The sequence below is a fragment of the Zalophus californianus genome, chromosome 6 (assembly GCF_009762305.2).
Source record: "Zalophus californianus isolate mZalCal1 chromosome 6, mZalCal1.pri.v2, whole genome shotgun sequence".
NCBI lineage: Eukaryota > Metazoa > Chordata > Mammalia > Carnivora > Otariidae > Zalophus > Zalophus californianus.
Genome location: NC_045600.1, coordinates 96972357 through 96996053, shown reverse-complemented (window position 1 = coordinate 96996053; position 23697 = coordinate 96972357). Strand labels below are relative to the sequence as shown.

The 23697-nt window shown below is 33.8% G+C and overlaps 1 protein-coding gene across 4 annotated transcripts in view; it reads left to right on the top strand.

Moving 5' to 3' along the window:
• RFX7 (regulatory factor X7) overlaps window positions 1-23697 on the top strand; it is a 136277-nt gene that overhangs the window by 77190 nt on the left and 35390 nt on the right. For all 4 annotated transcript variants that reach the window (XM_027571081.2, XM_027571082.2, XM_027571080.2 and 1 more), the window contains 2 exons: window positions 3655-3737; window positions 5162-5284. In XM_027571081.2, coding sequence (XP_027426882.1) covers window positions 3655-3737; window positions 5162-5284 — 206 coding nt within the window. The remainder of the gene's footprint in view (window positions 1-3654; window positions 3738-5161; window positions 5285-23697) is intronic.

The window sequence follows — 23697 nt, the reverse complement described above, 5'->3', positions numbered from 1 at the left end:
CACATTTTTATCTACATATGGACAAGGGATCTTCAGTTCTCTCAGAAGTGCTAGAGGGAAAAGTCTAGCTTTCTGTATTAATCAGGATGGGCTAGACTGTGTTGCCATAACAAAGCAAGCCTGAAATACCAGTGGCATAACCACACATATTTACTTTCATTCATATTATATGTACAGCGCAGATCATTGGAGGCCCTTGCTCCACATAGTCCCTTGGGAACTCCCATTTAGACACTGGTATGTTATAGTTTCACCAGTGAAATACATAACTCCCAAGGTGCACAAAGGGAGAAAGAAAATGGAGCATTGATTCTTAATTATGTTAACTGAGAAATGAAATATATCATTTGTGCTCCATTCATGGTCCTATACTAGCTGCAAAGGAAACTGAGAAATGTAGGTGAGCAAATGGAATATTGACGAGTGCTGTCTCTGTTCTGTGTTCTCTTTACCACTTTACTTGCACCTCATAGAAGGCATTAGATAGCTCCATGCTACTAGTTCATGGTGTAAATGAATATTCTTTATCAGCCAAAACTTCAGAAGGGAAGGGGATTTTCAGTGGTAGGACTCGAATACCAGACTCTACCTTGAGCCTCCAAAAGTAACTTGATTTTGCTTATCTTACATTACACCTTTTTTCCCCCCTCTGAATCACATGCTAATCAAACTGAATGCTGAATCTGATTGTTTGCTACAGGCTTTTCTGTTCAGGATGTGAAAGATCAAAGCACTAACTAGGTCACATGCAAAATTAAGTTAAAGTGGTTTCTTGGAAAGTTTTTTGACATCTAAATCAAACTTTAGTCTAAAGATTTCCTTTTGTGTGTCTTCTTACAAAGAGCGAAATGTGTGAGAGAAAAGTCCTCATAAGTTTTCAGAAGAGATCTTTGGGCACCTCGGTGGCTCAGTCAGTTAAGCGTCCGACTCTTGATTTCTGCTCAGGTCATGATCTCAGGTTTGTGGGATCAAGCCCTATGTCGGGCTCTACGCTGGGTGTGGAACCTGCTTGAGATTCTCTCCCTCCTGCCCCTTCTCTCTTCCTCTCTAAAAAAAAAGAGAGAACGAGATCTCAATCATAATAGTAGGAAATTATCACCTTAGTTCATTCAACTCACTAGGTAATATTTGAGGTTTCCCCTCAACTTGAAATCAGTTTCAATACCTTTGCTTTGAGAACTTAACTTCTTATGTGGGTTTTTTTGTAACATAATCTACTTTGGATTTAATATCGTTAGTCATTGTTGAGATTAGGTAGGTCATGTTAATAATATTCAATAGAAAGTATTTTAGGAACTAAAGATACATTAAAGTGGGGAAAGGTTGGAGGTAGGGAAACCAACTAGTGTTGTACTTTTTAGTGATTACGAATCTAAGTTCCTTAAGGGCAAGGACTATTGTGTTGTTCGTTTGTGTATTTCCAGTCTTTGCAGGTTCATTGTGAGTTTGTAATTATTGCAAATCATTTGTGGCAGGAAATAAAATTAATAAATAAATAAGTGAGTAAATGAATTATCCTTTACTGTTAAAAGAAAGACAGCTAAATACCTAGACTTATATAGTGGCAAGGAAAACAAAGAGCCTGGAAGAATACGGGGGACTTAAGAGGGCTAAGTAAAGTGGAGTGTATGATGAGGAACAAAATTAAGCATATTCTAAAACTGAATACTGGGGAACTAGAGAAAAGAAGGTTTTAAGTAACAGTTGGGGAAAAAAATGTCTATGTGTGTTTTTTTTTTTTTTCCTTAGAGAGGAGAGTTATCCAAGATATTGCTGATAAATCTAATAGGTATTAGAGTGAAAACTAATTGGAAAAAGACTGCATAGACAGTGAAATGAAAAAAAGAAAGTAGATTTGGGAGTTATTTACATGTAATTGATAGATTAAATCACTTTATGGATGAATTCTAGGATTAAATTGTTTTATAGATGAATTTTGGTGAGAGTAAGAATAGGCTAAGTTATATTGTTTTAAACTTTTTTTAAAATTGGATCTGTTTAAACTGTGTTTTATTACATAAGAATAAATTCTGCTACCAGGAATGCCAATAATTTGTCCACATTTTCAGTTGCAATGGAGTTTTGCTTGAATTAGGCTGCCAGAATTTCACTGTGATGTTTTCACTGTAACAGGGTTTGTGGCACATTTAAAGCTACTTTGTGGCAAACAGAGCTGGGAAAGAAAGCTATATACAGTCCTCTGTGTAGCAGAAATTATTTTAAAGGATAGGTTTAGAGAGAAAAGGATGTAGTTGCAGAATAGCTATAGAGAATCTGACAAGTAGGTCCTCTAAATAGCAGCCACTGCTGCAACTCTACAAATAATTACATCTGCATTGTGTGGAAAGGGTTGTTGGTAGTACTTCAATATTTTTAAACTTCATTTCTATCTGCATGTGACAATAGCATCATCAGTCATGTGTTCTAGGTTTTTGAGAATTAGAAAAGGGTCATAGAAGTCATCGTATCCATTTTACAGTTGTAAGGAAAATTTGCCAGAGAACCAAAGCTTCATAGCCAGTTAAATTGTTAGGCTAAGACTAACTAATGAATATTCTTTTGACTTCTAGTCTAGTACTTTTCCTATAATCCTGTGCAGTCTTCCTTCTTTAAATGTGATTAAAACTGAGAAATTTTTGTCTAAGCATTGATTTTATTTATATCTAGAATATAAGAATTAAGAGGAAAGTACCATTTTTTTTCTCTTAGTAACTTCTTATGTGAAATAAATTTATCAAACAACTTAACTATCATTTTATTGATGAGGAAAAAAGCCTAAATTTTTTCTTTGGCAGGTGATTCATTCCATCTGGTTTAAATTTGGACAGTCAATATTTTTTAACTATTATTTTTTATTGAAGCATAGTTGACACACAATGTTGCATTAGTTTCAAGTGTATACCAGTGATTCATCAAGTTTCTGTACATTATGCTGTGCTCACAAGTGTAGCTACCATTTGTCACCATACAATGGTATTATAATGCCATTGACTATATTCTCTCTTGCCGTACCTTTCATCCCTATGACTTATTCATTCCATAACTGGAAGCCTGTATCTTCCACTCCCCTTCACCCATTTTGCCCATCTCCCATCTCCTCCCTTCTAGCAGCCACCAGTTTGTTCTCTGTATGTATGGGTCTGTTTCTGCTCTTTTTGTTTGTTTCATTTTTTAGATTCCACATATGAGTGAGATCACATGGTTTTGTCTTTCTCTGACTGACTTATTTCACTTAGTTTAATACCCTCTAGGTCCATTGATGTCCTTGCAAATGGCAAGATCTCATTCTTTTTTATAGCTGAGTAATATTCCATTGTATATCTATACCACATCTTTTTTATCCATTCATCTATCACTGGACACTTAGGTTGCTTCCATATCTTGGCTCTTATAAATAATGCTGCAATAACCATAGGGATGCATGTATCTTTTTGAATTTATGGTTTCATTTTCTTTGGGTAAATACTCAGTAGTGGAATTACTAGATCATATGGTATTTCTGTTTTTAATTTTTTGAGAAACCTCCATAGTGTATTCCACAGTGGCTGCACCAATTTACATTCCTACCAACAGTACACAGGTGTTCGTAAATTTTTTTGAGGGATAAACAAGTGTTTTAAAAATGATGTTTTCCTTTTCATCTTTTGTAACCAGAAAGAAGTTGAGAATTTTACAGACCTAGAGAAACTCTACCTCTACCTTCAGCTGCCTTCTGGTCTCAGCAATGGAGAGAAAAGGTATATCTCTTCTTGCTTTTGCCTTAATTACAGTGTTAATAGGACATCCCTAAGGTGTGTGTGGGGTGTGTGTCATGGTTGTTATTGTTGTGTGCTATTCCTAAAATCATCAGAAAACAGAATGGCAAAACAGTAGATCTTTTAGTCTTTGATCATATTTGGTTAAGTGTTTACTTATAGTTTTTGCTGATTCATTTATGCTTCTGGGTAAATGCTATGAAATGCAATTTGGGTTATGTTTTTTAAACAGATCAGTATATTTTTGCAGTGTGAGGGATTGTGAAAATTAGACAGAAAAGCAAAAAATAGATACGTATTGTAAGCAATGAAGTTACAGTTTTTTTAGTTACTGCTAGGTGAATAGATGACAATATAAAAAAGAAAAAGTTAAATTGCATATATGGAACATGAATTTATTATAAATGTAAGATACTTTAAGTGCGTTTGGGAATATTGCTGTATTTTCATTACTAAAAATATTTAATAGTTTCATGTGGAATATAGAGAAGTTCTTAGCTCATGTATTCTATTAAAGTTTCATTATCCTTCTTAGTATTTCTCAAAGTTCATTTCATTCATGTAAGTTACACTTAAAATTCTGTTACTTTAAAATTGTGTATGAAAAGAAATAGCATGAAAATTCTGTTGCTTTTACCTCTTCTCCCTCAAACCAAATTTTATAACCATTTTAAGCATTTATTTGTCCTAGAAACTCGCTCACTATCTTCCTTGGAATTAAAGTATTATTATAGTTAGTTGAGATGAATATCGGAATCAGTAGAGGATCTTCCCTCATGTTATCTTGGGTGTCCATTTTATGGGTTTAGTTTATAAATGATGCTGCCATATAGTAAAAACTGAGGATGTTTAGTAGAAGTGTTGGCATGGGGAGGGGAGCCAGTTACAGGAAGGACCGTAGGAGGAGATTTGTCCTCTCATGATCTCCCAGATGTGAATTGCATTCTGGAGCATGGAGTGCTTAATAAGATTTCAGGGTAGTTACCTGAAAACATGCTAAGCAAATAGAAAATATTTTTTCCACAACTTAAAAGTTTGATGATTTGGTAAGTTTAGGCAAATGAACAGGCAAGTGAGTGAACAAATATCCACTTCGAGGTCATTTTCACCAAAACAAATACCTTATGTTGTCGGTGCTCCATCACCTGTGCCACTGTAGAACCCATCGGGAGGGATGGAACAGGGTAGTAACTTCAGTCAGTCACTAGCTATAGAAAATGGCTCACAACCACAGGTGGACAATTTGCATATAGATAACTGGGCATCTATTATATGGCTTGAGTTTGATTTGGTCATTTATAGTGTGTTTACATGCAGTTCTTTAATGGAACTTACAGGCCTGGCTCAAAAATTATCAATTAATTGTTGTCTGGTTCAGCTAAAACACGTTTTTGTTTTACAATTAGTGATCAGAATGCCGTGTCATCTAGTCGGGCACAGCAAATGCATGCCTTTTCCTGGATTCGAAATACCCTAGAAGAACATCCTGAGACTTCATTGCCCAAACAGGAAGTCTATGATGAGTACAAGTAAGTATCATGTGCATACATTAGGCATGCTGATGTGTTAAAGAGCTTAAGTACTATACTTGACTGTAGTGATTTGTTTTATCATTGGTGAATATCATGCTCATATATGGGATTTTGACTTAGAGATTTCTAAGGTTCTTTCCATCTCTAAGCTTCTCTGCTAGCATGTATCATAAAGGACAGAATTATTGAGTAAAAGGATTCTCTAGCGTTCTTCTGGGATGATAGGAGGGATGTTTGAGGGTAGAATGATAATGGTATAGGATTGCTGAATGAAAGGGTTCCTATAGAGTTCTTAAGGATGAAAGTAAGGGTGTGTCTGGGGTTAGAAGAACAGTGGAAGGCAATAAATAAGTCAGTGTGAAAGGGAAAACTAAAACATGTTTTTTATTTAGACTTCTTAAAGGCCTTTTTCATATGTCCAAAACTTTTCTAATGCTTCTCTATACCAACCAAAAAAAAAAAAAGCTAAGTTTCTAGAGTATTGTGAATTACTTATTCATGAATGTGGGAGTTCAGTGGCTTATACATATTCAAATAATGTCATTTGTACAGATAATTTATTTAAATACAGGAAACATAAATATAGAGACTAATGGGCCTTTCTGGATAAAGAAAATTTAATAGTTGCTAAGTCTAGATTTATTTAACATTTTTATAATTGATGTGGAAGATGGAATTTATTCTGACAGAGTAAATAAAACCAAAATTTTCAGAGTATTTAAATGTCAAACCAACAAGCATTCGTGTGTTGTACTTACACAATTTGAAAGAAAAGTGTCAAATAACTGCTTTGTTAACCAGTGTAAAATGAGGCAAAGGGACACTACACTTACTGCGATTTTAGTACCTAGAAAGAAAACTTCTACCTTCATTCAAAATTGTGATTCCCTCACCTTAAGGAACATAATGGAGCTGGAGAAAGTCTAGAGAAAAATGTCTGAAATGATCAAGGGAACAAAGTTAAACTGAAGAGCTTTAGATTTTTTTCTCTTTCAGAAAATTAAAGCTAAGAGTGCATGTGACCCAAGTCTATAAAGTTCATTCTCTTAATTTATAACAATCTGTTGAATGCCAGACCCTGTCTTAAGTTCTGAGGATATAATGAATAAGACACAGCCCCTCCCATTCATGAAAAATATGTATGTATTTATAGTAAGTATTAATTTTTCACTAAACTTAACTAATTAAAACAGATAACCCTGTAAAACTACAAAGAAGCAAATATTAATAATTGAAAGGGTGTTAATATCAGTAAACATGTGGTATGTTGAAGAAACTCTGGATTGAGTATCAACAGACTGGTTTTGTCATTAAATCTGTGACCTAGACAGGTGTTTTAACCATTCTTTTTGTTAGATGCATTATCTATAAAGTGAGGCAGTTGAAGAAGTATGAGGTTTCTTAATAGCTTTAAAATTCTAAAAGTTGTTTCAAGTAGGAAATGTTGAGGAACCAGTTATCCAGAGATGCCTTGCTAGTTTCCCAAAAGGCAAATTGGACAAAATAGTAGATGACATTTTCATAATTAATTAATAAGACTCAAGATATTCATATATTTTTTGAAATGACCTCTTTCTGCTGTAGAACCATTTCCTGTGTTGTCATTAGGGACAGCACCCTAACTTTGTGGAAGTGTCCTTATGTTCTGACCCAGGAAAGCAGTCCTTATATTCCGAAAGGTTTCCTGCCTGTGACAAAAAATTGTTATATTTTTCTATTAAATCATTTTCTGAGATTTCCATAAGCTCTCATCATTCTTCTCATTATGAAAAGTTACAGGTTTTTCCTAAACAAAAAGAGAGATAAAGCACTCCATCATTTTGTGGGAGCAGTGGGAGCTTCAATTTTGAGTAATTGATTTGTAGTTGTAGTGGAGAGCAGCACAGATAAAAGGAAGGGACACTGACTACAGCTGAACGGAAGTAGTAGGTAAGGGAAATTTTGTATCATAACGTGACTAAGAAAGAAATATCCATTCTGTTCATGGAATGTGAAAGAATTGTGCTAATGATTATGCCTCTCTTTATAGTCAGTACAGTACTATACCTCAGTCTGGGTATCTTAGTTCAAAAACCGTTTCACTAAGAATATACTTGATTTTCTGTTATATTCCCTACCGGGTTTCCGCATAGTAGACACAAATTTAATATTAAGAGTGATTAGAATGGTCTCTGATCCCTGACATTGATAATAAAATTTCAGTGTTTTAAGACTTAAGTCTTTTAGTGCACTCCTGTCCCCATTATATAGATGAAAACATTGAAACCCAGGGAAGTTAGGTGACTCTCCTAGTGTCACAAAACTAGTTAGGGGCCAGTATAGGGGTAGAACTCAGATTCCATGAGTTCTTTGCCAAAGGCAAATTTGTTAAATTTGAGTGATAGCATACTGCGTGGGTAGAAAAGGTTGGTCAAGTAGTTAGAAGTAAAGTTAGCTATGACTTCCACTTAGGCTGAATAAATAAGCTGCTCAAAATACAACTTAGTATGCATACAATTAGTATACATGCGTATAAATAATACAACTGGGGTAAGAGACCCACAGTAACATGTATTAGCATGACATGGGCTAAGAAAAAAGTATGTTTGTGTGTCCACATCATCATAGCATGTGGGAGCTCCAAATTCAAATTTTTCTTTCATTTGAGTATGCATTACCTAAAACCATAATTTGCCATGTGGGTTCAAATAACTTGAGAGGTGAAAAATGTAGGAGGACTATAGACAGGCAAGAAGTAGATCAAAGTATCAGGAAATAGCTAGTTAAAAGTTTTTTAATTATTTTGTGTTATCTAAAGAAAGCAAAATGTAGTATAACTACATTTTTTTTTAAGTACAAGAGTTTTAAATCACAGAAGAGACTTCAATTAGACACAAAATAACATTCTTCTCCATAAAGATTTTTAGAGAAATTTTGTTCTTTCCTAATGGCCTTTTAGACTAGTCATCTTCCTATTTGGAGTACCTTAATGAGGTTTCCTGCGTAAAAACTTAACATAGAATGACGAGTCTGAAATTGATTCTATTTTAAATACTCACTGAAAAAATGTTGTTAATATGAAATATACCTTTATTTTAAGCTATTCTATTGCATTTAGACCCTTGTATAATTTATTGCAATGATGTTCAGATGTATTTTTTGTGAAATTAATCCCTTTCACAGTCATTAAAATCAAAATCCCTTTGAGAGGAAAAAATGAAGATATAATCTAAGACACCATTGACTGACTTAACACTCTTTTCATACTAAATTAAGATACTAATAGGAACAGAAAGCTTATTTAAGGGGCTTTCAGCATGCAAAATGTTTAATTTACAAATGATCCTGAACTTTTGTATTTGTTGAAACTTGAATTCTGATAATCTCATGTTTATGAAAATGATCAATAATGTGTTTATATTATTTTTGGATTACAAACGTAATTTGTATTCATCATTACAGTTTTGGGAAAGAGTTATAAACATATTTAAAAAAAAAAAAAACTAGTACCAGTAAATCTTACTACCTAAAAATAACCACTTTGGTTTATTTCTTTTTATTTTTATCTAATGCCTTCTTTTTTTGTGTATGTTCTTGTTATTGTTTAACCAAATTTGGCCCCACTGTTTACACAATTCTTGAAGGGGGAACAGTGGCAAATAACACTGCAGCGAACATTCTTGATGATATAATTTAGTGTATATTATCAAAATTGAGATTGCGGGTTTATGGACCTTTATATATTAAGGATATTAACTATTAAAATGTAAATATTTTTTAAGATTACTGTGTATTGTTTTAATCTCTTTTTAAGTAGTCTGATTTAGCCACTTTCTTTACAGCTTGTAGCACTGCTATTATGCTTAGAAATAACTTCGCCATGCCACTAGCAGCTCAATACCTGTGTATTTTTCCTAGATTTTTTTAAAGATATTTCTTATTTCACTCTTCATATATAATCCTTTAGTCTTGGTGAAAATGCCATTAGATAAGGCACTAACTTCAGTTTTTTTCTGAATATTACTAACTAATTATCCCAGCCTCATTTATTGAATAATTTTTTTTCTCTTAACACACTAATCTGAAATATAACTTTTAACTTATTACTAAAGCCCTTTTAGACTCAGTTTTTTTCCTTGATGTTTTCTGTCCTTATTCCAGTACCATACCATTTTTAATATTTTAACTATTAGCTATTTAAAAAACTGGTAGGACCAGACTCCCCTTACTATGCTATCCCTCTTTTTAAAAAATTTCCTTGGTTTTATTTTCAGACCAGTTAATGTTTTTCATTTGAAGTTTGGGATCACTTTTCTAACTTTAAAAAAGGAAACCTCAAAGGAATTTTGATTCAAAATGCATTAAATGTGAAATCTTCTATTAGAAAAATTAATTTCAGAGCTAGAAGTATGTTTCTTAATTTATGTCTTTCTCATGCCCTTCAGTGAAGTTTCAGTTTTTTCCCTTCAATTAAGTCCACTTGTTTTTCTTTTTTTCCTTGGTAATTTTTTTTTTGTTATTTATGTTAAAAATATATTTTCTATTGCTTTACTGCTGATTTGTTTAGGTTTATAGGCTATCTATAGACTTCTGTTCTATTTATGTTGTATTTTATATATACTGAATTTTTCAGTTGTTACTTTTGACTCGAGTAAAATTTATTCTATATATCTTCCTCACTCTATTTTATTACATTTAATAGATTTTCCTTCTGATTTTAAATAATAACAATGATAGGCATCATTTCCTCTTATAGTTTTTTGATGTTAAGGATGTTTCATTTATAGTTGATCAAGACCTTATTTGCTATTTTATGAGAAATGGATATTGAAATTTATCAAACGCTTTTGGGCATTTATTGAGATTATTATGAACTGCTTTTTTCTTTTACCTATTGATGTGATATATAAAGATATTACCTAACATATAAACCCTTCTTTTAGTTCTAGAATGAATGTTCTCTTCATATCAAGATGTGTAATCTTTTAGTGTATGGTTGATCTCTGTTTTCAAGTATATTATTTAGGATCTTTGCATCTATATTTATGAGTGAATATTTTGGTCTGTAATTTTCTTTTTTTGTGCTATCTTTGTCAGGTTTTGATATCAGGGTTAGGCCAGCTTCGTAAATGAATTGGAACTCTTTCCCTAAATTTCTGTGCTCTGGAACAGTTTATATAGCATGGGACTTATTTGTTGTTGAAAGTTTTAAAGAACTCAACCATAAAACCATCTAGGCCTGGAGCCTTTGTTGGAGGTAATTCTTTGACAATTTTTTGTGGTTTTTTTCTGGTTAGGTTTTTACTTCATCAAATTTAGTAATTTGTTTTTCCTTGAATTCATTCAGATTTTCAAATGTATCAGCATAGCATTACATATATTATTCTCTCCTAAATTGAGTTATCTTCTATATCTCTTATATCTATTTTCATATTTCTGGTTTTATACATTTGAATTTTCCTCTTTTTTTTCAAATTATACTTAGCTGTAGTTTATTTCTATTGGTTTTCTTTTAGAAAAAAAAAAATGAAGCTAAGATTGATATATCAGGGTGTTTGGTTTTTGGTGGGTTTTTTTGTTTTGTTTTGTTTTGTTTTTTGTCTCTTTTCGTACTTATTAGGTGCCTTTCTTTTCCTTCTCCTGATTTTCTTGGGATTTTTTTCTTACTCTGTAAATGGAATTCTTTGTTTTCATTCTTTTCCTATTTAAGATATGAACATTTATATCTGAGTTTGTCTCTGATTATGGTTTTGGCTGTATCCCTTAGATACGGATATGATTTATTAAAATTATCCTTATGTTCTAATAGTTTGATATTATAGCTCTAATTTCTTCTTTGACCCAAAATAGAAGTTTGTTGTTTTTTTTAACTTTTCATGTGCTTGAGAGAGTTCTTTCATTTTCTTTTGTTTTGCACTTGATTAATTTGTAGTTTCATTATATTGTGATCAGAGAATGAAGCTCAACTTCTGAATTTTATAGATCTCTGGGCTGTTTGACACAAGATAAAAGGTTCATGATTTTTATCTTTGTTATAGTTTTTGCATGTTGTCAACAAAAAAATGATCCTGTGTCATATTGAGTGTATCTTGTGTTAAATTCTCCTTTGATATGAATATTTTTGACCCATTCTGGATATCTGTCTAATACGTATATTTGCCCATCTTTTTTTTTTTTTTAAACGATTTGTGTCATTTTGTGTAGGCTGTTTTACATTATGTTTCTAAAGTTGTAAATCTAAAGTTGTTCCTGGTCTTGAAATCTGACCAAAGAAGAAGCTGGTGGAATGAACCAATCTAGAAAGTCTGGTGTTGCTAGAAACACTTAGCAGCCTGGATAGTAGCAGCTGCAGCTACTGCTGTTCTTTCCTGTTGCCTGGGAAAGAAACATAGGCATTAATCTTAAATGGATTTCTTACTAAATAATATATGGCCTGTTTTAGCAGTCCTCTAGGTAGAATCACAGACTTTCGGATTTGTAAACTTCACAACTTTGGCTGCAGTGTTTTCTGGTTCACACATGTTCTCTCCAAATCCCTCTAAGAAACTCTCCTTAATATTTTAAGGAATATGATTGCATTAAATTTTTTATATAGCCATTTTGTATATAAACATTAATTTTATATGTATGATACTTTAGTGCTTACCAGCTAAGTGTGTGATTCCTGTTCTATTAACTAATGTAAGTGAAACTTTTAGGACAACCTTGAAGGCAGAAATAGATTCTAGGAACACTTGTTTTAAGAGTGTTAAGATAGGGGTACCCGGGTGGCTCAGTCAAGGTCAAGTATCTGCCTTCAGCTCAGGTCACGATCCCAGACTCCTTGCTCAGCGGGAAGCCTGCTTCTCCTTCTGCCTGTCTCTCCCTCTGCTTGTGCTCTCTCCCTCTCTCTCTGACAAATAAATAAATAAAATCTTTAAAAAAAAGTGTTAAGATAGTGAATATTTCATAAGTTAAATGGTATATAAATGTTTTACACCTGTCTAAAATCTAGGTTAAACCTAAGCATATATGCATGATTTATAAATTTATTAAGTATATATTAATGTTATAGCATCTGTATAAAATAAGTGGAAGCAAATATCATCCATCCCTCCCTTTAAGGGTGACTCAAAGAAATGAAATAACTAGGCAAATCTGAACCCAGGTTTTGTTAGTTCAAGGCTGGGCTTACCTCTAGCAGCTTAGTTCAGATGCTCTTTTTTTTTTTTTTTTATTCAATTGGAAGGTCTCATATGATATCCTTTAAATTATCTTTTTTTTAAATTTTATTATGTTATGTTCATCACCATACATTACATCATAGTTTTTGTAGTGTTCCATGATTCATTGTTTGCGTGTAACACCCAGTGCTCCATTCAGTACGTGCCCTCTTTAATACCCATCACCAGGCTAACCCATCCTCACATCCCCCTCCCCTCTAGAACCTTCAGTTTGTTTCTCAGAGTCCATAGTCTCTCATGGTTCATCTCCTCCTCTGATTTCCCCCCTTCATTTTTCTCTTCCTACTATCTTCTTTTTTTTTTTTAACATACAATGTATTATTTGTTTCACAGGTACAGGTTTGTGATTCATCAGTCTTACACAATTCACAGCGCTTAACCATAGCACATACCCTCCCCAGTGTCTATCACCCAGCCACCCCTTGCTTCCCACCCCCCACCACCCCATCAACCCTCAGTTTGTTTCCTGAGATTAAGAATTCCTCAGATGCTATTCTTTTTAAAATTAAAATTTTTGGAGTAGCATTTGCCATGCCTTAATCATATTTTAGATATTTTTAACTGATTAGAAATAAACTAAAGCATAAAAGTGATCAATTTCAACATTACTTTTTGTTTATATTTGACAGTTAAATATGGATATTAAATACGTCTTAAGATATAAATTGGTTTAAGATTTCTGCCATTGAAATTTATTCTAACAGTGTCTGAATTGTTACCCTAAATACTTTGTCTAGTGTTTAAATTATTACTTTTCAGATAAGATTCTTTTTTTCACACTTGCTTGGTGTGGCCTAGTTCATAGAAGTTTTTATCCCAGTTTCTTTTTTCTCTGTGTTTCTGTGACTTGACTCCAAAGGAGATAATTAAATCATCTCTTTTTCCTCACATTCTCTATGTTTCTGGCCAATTGTACTTTCACAGATTCCTCATTTACTGTTTTAACTTCTCAACTCTTTAGTAATAGAAAAAGCATAGATTAAATAATAGAAGAGTGGCAGAATAGAGCTACAATGGTGATATTATATCAGAAGGAACTTTTTCTCTTTTATGACACAGTTGTAGAAAGGTTGACTGACTTTTTCCAAATCGCACTCACTGTACTAAATACACTGTAATTATAACTGGAAGTACAAACCAAGTCTAACCAAGTCTCCTAATTGAAAATCAGAGTCTTTTCCACTACCCCCGCCCATAAAAACTGTGTGCCTATGAGCCCAGTCATTACATATTTTGAATCTTTAGTTATGTTTGTTACTACTCTTATTACCTTAACTTTTTTATCTAGTCCCTAGCATGATTTGTGGCAATTGGTAGGTATTTAGTACTTTTCTTTTAACTAAGGCAATTAAGACTTCAGCATTACTACTCACAAGGACAAAGAGATCATGGAAGAAATTAGTAGTGCTTTATTGCAATCAACAAATTAAAATGAATTATTTTAAAGTAAATTTATTTGAGTGCATTAGTTTACCAAGCATCATGATACATAGTCCATACTCTCAAATAGGAGAAACAGATCACTAAATAAACTGGACAGAGAGTTTCCAGATCAACCTGATGGAGTGAGGGCCAGCATCACACAAGAGGTGGCATGTGTAAAATCGTAAAAACTAAGTTTACCAAGCAGACTAGGGATTCAGAAGGGCATTCTAAGTGGAAGGTGTAATACTAAATGCATGGTGGCTTATAGTCAGAGTTCAAGAGAAGATATCAGAGACCAGGCCAAGAAAATTAGACTTATTTCCATGTGTGGGTCTTGGAGAGTTATTGAAAATTTAAACAATAGAACAATATCTCAGAAAGTAACAATATCTTAGAAAGTGATAAGGATAGGGAGAAAACTGGTATTTTGGGGTTAGGCAGAAGAACATGAGCCCTCCAAATATGGGAAAGAATTTAAAACAGAAATAAGAAAGCATGTTACAGTCTGAGAAAAGAGATTATTTTGAGGAGTTCACTCCAGTCTTCAGTGCCTCAGACAGCTCACGTAAAAGGAAGACAAGAGAAAGATCCGTGTTATATGTCAGTTAATAGGCCACTGGGATCTATTGTCAGAGCAGCCTACATATTGTATTGAGGAATGAAACCTGATTGCAATGCTCTGAAAGGTAAATAGGTGTGAGTGCAGACAGGTTTTTTTAAGGGATGGAGAACAAAAAAGTAGAAGTTGAGGGGGAGGGAGTAAGAACAGATTTTTTTTTTTTAGCCTTATCCGATAAGGATTAAATTCATTTGTATATAACAACATCCAATGAACAGTAGTTCCAACAAGAGGAAAGAATTCAGTTTTCCTTTCAGCAGCTCTGTGATATTAGCAGGGAACCCAGGCTCCTTCTGAATCCCCACACTACTACCTAGAAGCCTTAGCCTGGTTTTACTTGTTGCCATCTAAAATGAGCTACCGTGGAGGTACTAATCTAAAAAAAAAATAAAATAAAATGAGCTACTGTTGCTGATAGGAAAAGTAAGTGACTTAAAATTCAGGTACATTAAGGAAGAAAGTGAGAAAAAGGTTGAAAATCACTGATTTAGGATACTTATATAAAGTTAATCATCCTGTCATATTCTATTTTTCAATTTAAATTGCCATTTAAATATAATGTTTGTTTCCTCTTTCCAAATACACAAGGTCCTTTTTTTAAACCTTACATTAAGCCTTGCTTATAATAAAACCACAATATTTTGTTATTTTTTTAAATTTGTGGTTAAATACATAAAATTTGCCATCTTAACCATTTTTAAGTGTGTAGTTCAGTAGTGTTAGGTACATTCACATTGTTGTGTTAACACACCATCCCTCATCCACAGAACTCTTTTCTTTGTGCAAAACTGAAACTCTGTACCCATTCTCATTTCCCTCTGCCCTAGGAAACCACCATGCTATCCAACTCTATCTCATGAATTTGACTACTTTAGCAACCTCATAAAAGTGGAACCATGCAGTATTTGCCCTTCTGTGACTAGCTTATCAAATGTTCTCAAGGTTCATTCATTATAGCATGTGTCAGAATATTCCATTGTATGTATATGCCACATTTTGTTTATCCATTCTTCCATTCATGGATACTTAAGTTGCTTCCTTTTGGCTATTATGAACAATGCTGCTATGCACGGGGGTGTGCAAATAAATTTTCATGATATGCTTTCAGTTATTTGGGGCATATGCCCAAAAATTAAATTGATGGATCATATGGTAATTCTCTTTTTAATTTTTTGAGGAATCACCATACTGTTTTTCATAATGGCTACACCATTTTATATCTTCACCAGCAGTGCACAAGATTCTTCACATCCTCATCAGCACTTGTTATTTTGTAGGTTTTTGATAGTGACCATTTTGATGGGTGTGAGGTAGTATCTCATTCTGGTTTGATTTGTATTTCCTGATTGGTTAGTGGTATTGAGTATGTTTTGTGCTTATTGGCCATTTGTACATATTTGGAGAAATGTATTCAAGCTTGCTGCCCATTTTTTAATTAGGTTGTTTGTTTTTAATGTCATTGAGTTGTAGGTGTTCTTTTTATGTCCTGGATATTAACACCTTATAAGATATTCAAATTAATTTGTTATTAATTCTATAATAATATACAAATTTATGCTCAGTATAACAAACTGAAACAGTCTAAAAGTATAGCATCAAATAAAAATCATTCTTTATTCTCTCCTTCATCCCACTACCGTCCTGATATTATAATATTCCCAATAGCTTTATTTTTCCATGTTTCTTTTTTTTTTAAGATTTGTTTATTTACTTAGAGAGTGTACGTGCTTGTGCTTGTGAGTGGGGGGAGGAGCAGAGGGAGAAAATCCTCAAGCAAACTCCCGCCAAGCACAGAGCCCCCTGTGGGGCTTGATCCCACAACATGACCTGAGCTGAAACCAAGAGCCTGATGCGATGGAGCCATCCAGGTGCCCTTTCTATATTTCTGTGTATAGACGTTATGTTAATTATTCCTAAATTTTATTTTTTTTTAATTCAAATTAAACCATACCATACATATAGGTCTGACTTTTATGACTAAGCAGTATGTCCCAGGTAGCTTTTCTTGTCCATATATAGAGAGCTATTTCACTTTTTTTTTCTTTTACTACTGCACAGTATTTCATAATATAAATGTTCTGTGGCGTGTGTGTTTTTCAAGCTCTTTATTTACAAATATTTTTCTACGATTAAAATAATACTGTACTCAAGAACCTTGAATTGTATATCTTTGTACTTTTATAAAAGTAACACTGAAGTATGGACTACTTAGAAGTGAAATTGTTGAATCAAAAGCTATAGTTTTATCAGTTTTTTTTTTGAGAGAGAGAGCATGCTTTGTGTGCACACTGCTTGGGGGAAGGGTGGAGAGGGAGAAAGAAAATCTTAAGCAGGCTCCATGTCCAGCATGGAGCCCATCTCCAGGCTCAATATGATGACCCTGAGATCATGATCTGAGCTGAAATCAAGAGTCAGATGCTCAACCGACTGAGCCACCCATGTGCCCCTATAGTTTTATCAATTTTAATTTAATTTTTGAATAATTACTATATTCATGTGATTGTAAGTCAGAAGACGTATAGGGAAGAAATTGCATCTCACCTTTGCCTTTCAGCCACCCATTTTCTTTCCCCATAGGCAACAATTCCAATTAGTTTCTTTTGTATCATTCCCAGCAATATTTTGTAATAGTATACAAGTAAGCACTATTAGATACTTTTGTTTCCCATTTTTTTACAAAAATGGTGGCATACTATCTACCTGGTTTTGTGCTTTGTGTTTGCTTACCCAGCAACATATCCTGAGATCTTTCCATAACAGTGCATGAATTATTATGTTAACATAGAATTATACCGAAATAATTATAATTATATAGTCATAATTATTAATCATGAATGGCTGCATCTGATTCTGTCCTATGAATTATTATGCATTTAGACCACAACTGATGAACATCTAGGTTGTTTCTAGCCTTTTGGTAATACTAACAATGCTGTTATGAATAAACATGGTATATCAGTGAGATAAATTTGAATATGTGAAATTACTAAGGATTTATGCATTTTTAATTTGGATAAAAGTTACACAATGCATAGAGATGTGAAATTTTTTGTTTTTATTTATTTTTTATTTTATTTATATTTTTATATATTATCCTGTATTAGCTCTGCTTCTTCTGAGGTTTTTTTTTTTTTGTAAGTTTGGGTTTTTTTTAAATCTTCATGTTGGAGATTTTCTTCAATGTGTCTGGTGGTCTTTTTGTTATCTGTTCGTATTTTTAAATGACAGGTTAAGTTCCATGTATAGCCAGAGCTTATCTGCTGTTGGGCTTGACTTTTAGGTGAGCAAGCTTTATATTGAGAGATTTCTAGATGTCTCTGTGTTCTCCAGGAATCATTCAGTTCTTCAGAAGGATTCCTCTAAACTTCTATTTGGGGAGCACACACTGGCTGCTGGTAGCAGTTCTGGGCCCTGGACCTTAGATAGGAAAGGGGGAAATGGACTCTTCTGTTGGTAGACTTTTAACACATCTGCACACTCTGTATTCCCTCTTCCCCTTCCCACAACCACCCCAACTGGCTTTAGATTTCCACCTCACTTTTGCAGTCTCTGACTTCCACCCACTCCTTTAAAATTTCTCCGAAGTATTAAGTTATCTGCCTGAGGAATTGATTTCTGGCTGCAGTTTCTCTGTGCCTTGAGGAATTAGGACGGAGGGGCTATTGTCTCCTTATATTAACTTTTCTTTCTTTCTCTTTTTTTTTTAAGCATGTGATCTCTCCATCACATTTAGACAGAATCCTTCTTTATTTATTTTGGCATTTGGCAGTGCAACACAGCATATGATTATGTAACTATCTCAAGTTTTCTTGTCTTTCAGACTTGTCTTGCAGACTGATCTTAACTCCCCATAGTAACCTAGCACCTAGTAGACAACTTGAACAGTTTCAGTGAATATCCTTACAGCCTAAGTCAGAGTAACTTTTAGATCTCTGAGGCAGTTCTGTTAACAGACATGGGCCCTACAGTAAAGTTCTCTTCCTCACCTCTTATTTGTTCTGTAGCTCACCGCATTCTGTCTTCACGAAACTTTTATAGGCAGAGATCATTAAGTTTTTTAATAATTCAAGTTAGTGAATTTGATGAGATAATATAGTAAAAGCATTTTAAATGTATGCTTAAGAATCTTAAGTTAACTTTATTAGTTGCATGTTTGTATGCATTTCTCCCACAACTCATGGAAAGAAATTATTATCAACGAGTGAAGAAAGCAAAATCCCTGCATATCTTTGGAAACATATTCCTAATTTACTTTACCTCTGGCACCCCTCCCTCAAACACTATTGAATTTCCAAATACTTGGTTAAAAAATGAGTTAGGATGGGTGCGCCTGAGTGGGTCAGTCATTAAGCGTCTGCCTTCAGCTCAGGTCGTGATCCCAGGACCCTGGGATCGAGCCCTACATTGGGCTCCCTGCTCCACGGGAAGCCTGCTTCTCCCTGTCTCACTCCCCCTGCTTGTATTCCCTCTCTCGCTGTCTCTCTCTCTCTCTCTCTCTCTTTGTCAAATAAATAAATAAATAAAAATCTTAAAAAAAAAAAAAATGAGTTAGGATGTGGTGCCTGGGTGGCTCAGTCAGTTAAGCATCTGACTCTTGGTCTCAGCTCAAGTCATGATCTCAGAGTCATGAGATTGAGCCCCGCATGGGCTCCACGTTCAGCGTGGAGTCTGCTCAAGATCCTCTCTCTCTCTCCTTCCTCCTTTGCCTCTCCTCCTGCTCTCTCTCTCTAAAATAAATAAAAATAAAGATTGAGTTAGGTGTATTGGTTTAAAATTTGTTGACTAAAATTAAATGAGTTTATAATAAGTTCTTAGTTCTTCCCTGAGTATACTGTTTCATCTAGTAGCCAGACTGGAGATGACCAGGGGATACCTATTAATGCACCTATACTCTGCAGAGTTCATAGAAATTCTGCAAAGGAGAGAAATTATGTAGATAAAATTGTCACTTTAATGTAGTTGATTTCAACCTTAGCTAAAAATTGGAATTACCTGGGGAGCTTTGAAAACAAGTCCGTTTCCCACCCCCTCACTCCAGATATTCTGATTTAATTTTTGTGGGATGCAGCTGGGCATTGGGAGTTTTAAAAGCTCACCAAGTGTTTTACCATGAAACCAAGGTTGACACCTGTTTCTTCAGAGCCTTGGTTCCCAACTGAAGGTGGTTTTGCCCCCCAGGGGATATTTAGCAATGTCTGGAGACATTTTTGGTTGTCACAATTGGGGTTTATTGCATGCATCTATTACAGGGTGGGGAACAAGTGCTGCTTAACATCCCACAAAGCACAGGACAATTCCTCACAACCAAAACTATCCAGCCCCAAATGTCAGTAGTGTTGCTTTTTAGAAACCTGCTTCATACAATGCTGTAGCTAATTACCATTTTATTGGAGCTCTTACTGTATCTATGAATTTGATTGTTCAAGCCAGATATTCTGTATTCTCTAGTGACTCTAGTCTGGCCTCTTGGAGAGTGTGTGTGTGTGTGTGTAAGATATAAATATACATATTGATAATAGCAGTATCATGGATATTTTAAGTCTCTTTAAAACCTTGAATGTCCTTAGTTTTTCCTTGGTATTTATTAATTGTGTGACTGATAGACTAGCATTAAAAAAGCACTTAATGTGCTAATACATTAGATGCTCTTATAAAGCCAGTTAACTAAATGAGCCGTGTAATTGTAACATAATGGTAATAATCAAGAATCTTCATATTTATTTCATTGCATGTTACATGGCTTCTTTTTATCAAATAGCTGTTTTGATGGTTGGAAATGAACTATTTTGAAAAAATCATTATTCAAAATTTAATTAATGTATTCAATTATGTATGAATTTTTATTTATTGCTGCCTAACTTCAAAAAATTTGGTAAGAAGGGGCGTTTGGGGTGGCTCATTCAGTTAAGCTGCTGACTCTTGATTTCAGCTCAGGTCATAATCTCAGAGTCCTGGTATATGTGAGGCCTGCGCTCAGCAGGGAGTCTGCTTGAGGATTTTCTCTCTCCCTCTCACCAAAAGAAAATTTGGTGAGAAGGAATGCTAATGGTAAATTAAATTCTAACAGCTTAAGAAAAATGCCCTCTATTATTTTTGCCTGTCTAATTAAGCTCTACGATGATACATGTGGATAAGAGGAAGAAAGACGCTGACCAAGATCAAACTCATTTAACTGGGTAGCTCTAACTTGGGCTATTCCTGACTTGGAGTTTCTCTTCCCTGCCCGCACTATTTCTACATGCCTAGTAAGTTTTTGCAGTTAAGATAAAAGTAGTCTAAGAAATTACATAGGCGCTGTTTCAACATTTTTATTTTACTCTTTTAGATTTGCTGTTATATTTAGGTTATATTATTATGTTTAGATTGAAGGGTAAAGGGTACTCGCAACTTTTCAAAAGTCTTTAACAAGATAGTGCGCTTGGATTTATTTTTATTTATTTATTTATTCATCCATTTATATATTTATTTATACTGGATCACTTTACTAAGTGATAGGGAAATTAAAATGAGGATAAAAAAATACATGTTTAAAGGAGAAGTACATACAGCAAGGTAGTCCTCCATGGGCCATGGAAAAGGAGAGGCAGATTAGACTGAGCTCTATTAAGTCAAGAATGCCAACAGGGAATTAACTATAGAAACAAAAGTCTTAAGCCATTTTGGTAGGCAAAAAAAAAAAAAAAAATCACATAAGCTGTTTTAATTAGGAAAATTTACTGTGGGCAAATATGAATGTATATTTAAGAAAATAAGCTGTATTACAGGATAGAAAGTTTTCAGCTACCATTTATATTCTGGGAAGAGTAGCCCAGTGTTGTGCCATGGCAAAAAGATCTACTGTAGTGGATACAATCAGAAAAACACAAAACTAGCAAACTAACATTTCACCATCTTATCAAACCATATTGCTGCCAGGTAACGCAGCCTGAACTTTGCCAAGTAGACTCTGCAAGACCTTAACACATTCCTAGTTTGGGGAATATCATTACTCTTTTAGATGTCTTCACTCTCTGTTCATTACTATCATCATCTATTTTGAAGAATAGCTTTGTTTTCAAGGCAGTTTCTCCAACACCCTACTATAAAAAATTTCAAACATAAGAGAAATGTTGGAAGAATAATATAAGAATATCCAGATACTCACCTAAACTTAAGCTTTTTTCCTATAACATGAAAATAAGTTGTGGATATGATATGTCTAAGGATAAGAACAATTACTTATAACCATAATATTTTTATCATATCTAAGAAAATTAATGGTTCTACATTCCATCTATTCTCTGGTTTGGAGCTATTTTTAACATAGAAAAACATTTTTGTCATTTTTGGAGACTGCATTATGTCTTAATGATTTGAGAACAGTGAAACCTTACTGAGATGCAAATGTGATTTGCTAGCTCATATCCCAACAAATGAGTCACTTCCACTTCTATCTTAAAGCATATGATGCAGATTTATGTAGCAGCAAAAAATCTCAATTTACTGCATGTCATAGATTAAGAAAATTATTCACAGATGGATGAAATTATAAATTTTTGTTCAGCTTTTTAGATTTTATCTTTTGAGATATAAATCACATATTATAAAATACACTGTTTTAAAATTGCACAATTCAGTGGTTTTTAGTATATTTACAAAGTCGTGCATCAGTCACCAGTAATGCCAGAATATTTTTGTTACTTCCCTAAATTCCATATCCATTAGCAGTCATTCTCCATTCTTCCTTCCTCCCAGGACCTAGCAACAACTTACTACTTAATGGCTGTATGAATTTTCCTGTTCTGACATTTCGTATAAATGGGACTGTACATTATATGGCCTTTCCTATCTGGCTTCTTTCACTTAACAAAATGTTTTCACAGTTTATCTATGTTATATTATATATCAGTACTTCATGCCTTTATAGCCAGATAATATTCCATTGTGTGACTATACCACATTTTCTTTATCCATTCATCAGTTGATGAACATTTGTGTTGTTTCCACTTTTTGGTATTATAAATAATGCTGCTCTGAAGTTTTTCTGCTTACAAAGTCTCTAGGGTTTTGTATGGGCATGTGTTTTCATTTCTCATGGGCATATGTTTAGGAGTTGAATTGCTGAATCAAATGGTAACTCTCTGTTTTAAGTTTTTGAGGAATTACCAAACTGTTTTCGAAAAATGGCAGCACCATTTTACATTCCCACCAACAACATATGAGGGTTGCATTTCTCCACATTCTTGCACACACTTGTCCATAGTGTTTTTATGATAGCCATTCTAATGCATGTGATGTAATAGCTCATGGTTTTGATTTGTATTTTCCTGGTGACTGATGATGATGAGCATCTTTTCATGTGCTTATTGGGCATTTCTATACTTTCTGTGGGGAAAATATTCATTCTCTTTCTGTGGAGAAATAATCATTTCTCTGAGAAATACTCTTACCATTTTTAATTGTTTTTTTATTGTTATGTTTTCTCTATATATTCTGGATACTAGATGCTTATTAGATATATTATGATTTGCAAGTATTTCTCCCATCTGTGGGTTGTCTTCATTTTTTTGATAGTATCCTCAAATGAACAAGTTTTTAATTTTTATTAAATCCAATTTATTTTTTCTTTGGTTACTTGTGCTTTTAGGTATCAAAGGTCATGCAGATGTGTACTGTTTCCTTCTAAGAGTTTTAATAGTTTTAGCTCATACTTTTGGGTCTTTGCATTTTGAGTTAATTTTTGTACACAGTGTTACATAGGTACCCAAATTCATTCTATTGCCCAGGGATACCCAATTGTCCCAGCATCATTTGTCAGAAAGACTATTTCTTCCCCATTGAATGGTCTTGGCACCCTTGTGAAAAATCAGTTGACTGTAGATGTAGGACTTCTAGACTCTGAATTCTGTTCCATTGTTCTATATATCTTTCTTTATGCTACTCTTACACTGTCTTAATTAATTGAACTTTGTAGTAAGTTTTGAAATTAGGAAGTGTGAATCTTCCAAATTCATTCTATTTACAGATTATTTTGACTCCTCTAGGTCCTTTGAATTTCCATGTGAATTTTAGCATCAGCTTGTCAATGTCTCTAAGGACAGAAGTTGGAATTTTCATTAAGTTGGCATTGCAGCTGTAGATCAATTCAGAAGTATTGCCATCTTAACAGTGTTACTTTTTTAATC